The sequence below is a fragment of the Psammomys obesus genome, unplaced genomic scaffold (genome assembly GCF_907164565.1).
Source record: "Psammomys obesus unplaced genomic scaffold, mPsaObe1.curated_primary_1811, whole genome shotgun sequence".
NCBI classification, from domain to species: Eukaryota; Metazoa; Chordata; class Mammalia; order Rodentia; family Muridae; genus Psammomys; species Psammomys obesus.
Window position 1 is genome coordinate 16313892 of NW_026592890.1, and position 4805 is coordinate 16318696.

The 4805-nt window shown below is 36.7% G+C and overlaps 1 protein-coding gene across 1 annotated transcript in view; it reads right to left on the bottom strand.

The window, feature by feature from the left end:
- The window catches only part of Ascc3 (activating signal cointegrator 1 complex subunit 3), a 312705-nt gene that overhangs the window by 215292 nt on the left and 92608 nt on the right, over positions 1-4805 (bottom strand). The window contains exon 12 of the mRNA XM_055616194.1: positions 1816-1992. Within this exon, the coding sequence (XP_055472169.1) occupies positions 1816-1992 (177 nt within the window). The remainder of the gene's footprint in view (positions 1-1815; positions 1993-4805) is intronic.

Genomic DNA, 4805 nt, shown 5'->3' on the forward strand with positions numbered 1-4805 from the left:
GGGGAGATAAAGAAATTAAAGACTTTCTAGAATTCAATGAAAATGAAGGCACAGCGTACTCAAACTTTTTTTGTTTTGTTTTTTGTTTGTTTTTTGAGACACGGTTTCTCTGTGTAACCGCTCTAGCTATCCTGGAAACCCACATACCCGAACTTATGGGACACAATGAAAGAAGTGCTATGAGGAAAGTTCACAGCACTAAGTGCCTTTATAAACAAATTGGAGCGATCTGATACTAAAAGCACACCTGAAAGCTCTAAAACAAAAAGAAGCAAGCACATCCAAGAAGACGAGAGGCGTAACTGTCCTCTGAGAGGCTTCACCCAGCAATGGACTGAAACAAATGCTGGGACTCACAGCCAAACATGGGGAAGAGCTCAGGGAGACTTGTGGGAGTGTGTCGGGGGGAAGGGGGTAGGACAAGGAGGGGACAAGAACTCCACAGGAAGAACCACAGAGACAACTGACCAAGGCTCACAGGCACTTACAGAGACTGAGCATGTATGTTCTGGACCTGGAACCCCTACACATATGTAACTGATGGGCAGCTTGCTCTTCATGTGGCATGGGAGCATGGGGAAATCACTGGGATTTTCTTTGGCATGTATATATGGGTGTAGCATATGCGTATGTTAGCAAGTTCGTGCATGTACATTTTGTGCACGTGCACATGTGAGGTTGACACTAGGTGTCTTCCTAGATTACTCTCCACTGAGTATACTGAGTCAGGATCTCTCACTTGAATCCAGAGCTCATACTAGTCTAACTAGGCGGCTTGCTTGGTCTACCTTCTGTCTCTGCCTCCTGAAGACTGCAGCAAGGCCTTTACTCACTGAGCCATGTGTCCATCCACAATACCTCACTGCTAAACCATGCAGCCACTACACATTATTTGCTACAATAATAATAATTGAATATTGGAGTCAGAGAGATGGTTTGGTGGTTGAGATCATGGACTGTTCTTGTTGAGGACATAGTTTGGTTCTCAGCACCGATGTCAGCAACACGGTAACTCTAGCTTCAGGGTGATGAGACAATGCTGGCCCGATTAGGCAACCAGAATTCATATGCATATAATTAAATATTAAAAAAAAAACTTTTACTGAGTGTTCATACAAAATTCTAACAGTTATAAGGCAAAACGGCTGTTTTACTAATAAACTTTTTCTTTAGAAAATAAAATTAATGAAAGGGAAAGTTTAGCTCAATGATATACAATTTGAATTTCTTCTCTTTTAGAAAAGAGGTCAAAAGGACTGTGAAAATTATCCCAAAGCTATTTCTTCCGAGGAGGAATATGAGTTAAACAGAATAATTTTTAAGTAAAGTTTTATTTACATTATTATAAAACTGTAGTAAGCACATAAACAGTGCAAATGCATATAGTGGTACCATTAAAGGTATGACTCTTTTTAAAGCACTATGTAGAATGTTAGAAAATACTTTATATACATAATTAAAACATATTTTCTTAAGCACAACTCTACCCCTGTTGGATGGCACCATGAAATTATTTTTCAATTGCATACGAAAGCCTTATTCCTTATTTTAAATAAACAATATATCAAAATATATATTACTGATTTAGAGTTTTAATTATTTTATAATACACTTCAACTAAATCAAAAATAACTGTGAAACTCTTAAGAACTAAAAATAGAAAATACATGTTGCAAATATTGTAAGCTACCATAAAACCTTTCTGCCCTACCATCACCAAGAGAGGTGCGGTGGTTGGTATTTAATCCCAATATCCAACAATAAGACAATTAAAAGTATTTCTTTTAAATGTAGAACCATCAAATGAGCTCTTACCTTATTTGCACTTTTAATCCCTAAGAATGTCTGTCCAAGAGGTACAGGTCGAAAACGGCCATCAAAGTAGAAAAGTCCAATGTAGGGGTTAACATGCAAAAATGTGGCAACATCAAGGTAGTTAGGTAAGGTTGCAGATAATCCGAGAATTCTTATCATACTCTGTGTGGATTCAACCTGTATGGGAATGCCCATGGGAAGTGATTTAATTAAACAGATTTATGTAAATTAACCAAAAGAACCATCACATATCCTATCACTACAAGCTACTAAAAACTATAATGCAGTAAATGGATATGAGGTCAGATGTCAACAACAGGTCTTACGTCCACAACTGTAGACATGACAGCTGCAGGCCCTTGATATGTGACTCAGTGGTGGAACATTTGTCTAGCATGTGTAAGATCATGTATTTATTTACATGCACTCAACCACTACATTCTTTATTTACTATCACTAAAAATCCTGGAACTGACATTAAATAGGGGTAAGAGCTTTATAACAATGAGATAAATTCAATAAATTTCAAAAACTGGGGCTAGAACCTTAGTTCCCTGATAGAGGGCTGGCTTAATGTGCACCAGGCTTTGAGTTTGATCCTCATTATTACCTAAATAAACAAAATTCCCCAGACTTAAATAAGGGTGAATTCTGATCGTATTATGTGTAAAATAAAAACTAAAGGATGACCAAAAAATTTCACACACTTAATAATTAAGACACATCACTATGTTGCTATGATATCATTTATCAAAGTCAAATTGATAAGTTTGTTCAGTTTTGGAGATATACTGAAATAAGCAAAGCAGGCCATTCCATATGGATACCCTCACAGTTCTAGCCACCTACACTTGTGACTGCATAACCCCATGACAATGAGGGGATGCGTACCTCCACCTACAGAGACTACCAGAAGCATAAATGTGAGGATCAAAAAACAGATGGAGCTGGGTAAAAATTGTTGCATACACATACAAAAAAAGAAATCATATCTGAGTTTAGTTTCATTAAATCTTATATAAAATATCAAAACCCAAAATCAAATTTTACCCCAATTAAAGGATTCCAAACATTATGAACCAATCACAAAGAGTGGTGAATCACACATTCATTGCTGAATACTACAAAAATCTTGTTTTGCAAATTCTTCTTTATCTTTATCCCAGGAACTAAGGAGTTAACTTTCTTGCGGGGGACAGGATGTGTGTGTGAGAACAGTGATGACAACAGAACCCAAGGCTTTTTACAGCAAACTTTCATGAGTGCCATCTAATAAAGTTTAAGTTTGCAGTCTGTCTCCCTGCTGAAAAGTTAAGAAGCAGTAGTAGTTTAATAGTGCTAAATTAAACAATTTATAATTTCTTTTTTTAATTTATAATTTCTTAATTATTTATCTTATTGCTCATCATTGTAAATGTGCTGTGAATGTAGTCCCCAATTTCACATTTAGTTTCTGACCACAAACAGAAGTGACGCTGAGCTGGACCAGCTACCTGTACCACTCACATTACCAGGAGTCACAGCTAAGCATGATGTGAAACACTACCATCTACTGGAAACATCTGGTGATACAGGGACAAACAGGAACATGCTTTTTAATCAGAAGTGTTATAAGCACTACATTAGCATTTTGGCATTGTCTGAAGATCAAAGACACATTTATTTCAAGGAGATTAAAATGTAGTGAGAAACAGAAAATGAAAAAAATAAAGTATGGCTGGCTTTACGATTATTAAGCATTGATAAATGCTAAAATATGCAAAGTGTAAGCAAAGGGAATACAATGTATATAATTTACTCTTCATAAAACGAGACACCTCCATTTAGTATGTAGAAAGCAGAAGGACAATTTTAATTGTGTGAGTAGTATGTGACAGGTTCAAAACAAGAATGCATTTTTAATCAATGTTTGCAACAGAGACCACAATAAAGTAACTGCATATCTGTCGTTTAGTAGCCTTAATTGTGCACAGGAAAGACAAATATTCCACCTCAAATAAGTTTATTTAAAACTAGAATACAGGGTCAATGTGCTGTAAAGAAAAGATAAAATAGTTTCCAGTGGCTGGAACACAGAGTAGCTGACAGATTGAAGTTGAAGCGAGATGACCAGCATAAATTTTAATATCTAGCCAAGAAATCTGGACGTTTTTTATAGGACCACAAATGAGGAGGAAGATGTGGGAAACAACTGAAAACTGGTAACATTATTAAGGTGACAATGGGAGGTTAGAATATGCTCTGTATTGATGTTTTCAACAACAAAGTGTCTGTAGTACACCCACATCCATGATGCAGCGGACACAGCCATAAAGACTGATGGCAAGATGGCATGCCATTTTCTGACGCTATGGGAAGCTAAAGTCGGGACAGTTAATTACCCCTACTCTGAACACATAACCGCACTCCTCCAACAAATTATGGATGACATTTACTTGTCTTCTAAAACTCTAAAATGGCAAGAAAGCCTCATCTGTGGCATGCTTTTAGCTTGATGAAAAGGACTTTTAAGGTAGCTCACCACAGATAAATGTGCACTGTATGGACTCACGCACCATGGCTCCCTGAAAAAGTAACCAACTCTCTAATACGAAGGTATAAAAGTAAAAGAAAAAATCTAGATCAAAATCATTCTCTTTGATGTAAAAGACGTCCTGCAAACATCTTTTCGAATTCTTGGATGTAAAATTCGGGGCAGAGAACAAGGGTTGCAGAAAGAGAGTTATAAAGAGAACAGTAGCCTTACAGACCTTTCTTTGTCTCTACATGCATTGTTGAAGCTATTATGAAACTCTATTTGATAATATCTGACTTTCACATGACCATTTATGATCTTTCTACTCTATATAGGTGTGTTAATGTGTGTATACTTATATACTGCCATATTAAAATGGGATACGTCATAAATCCTCTCCCGATTCTTTCCTCACTGTTAATACACACACACACACACACACACACACACACACACACACACACACACACACACA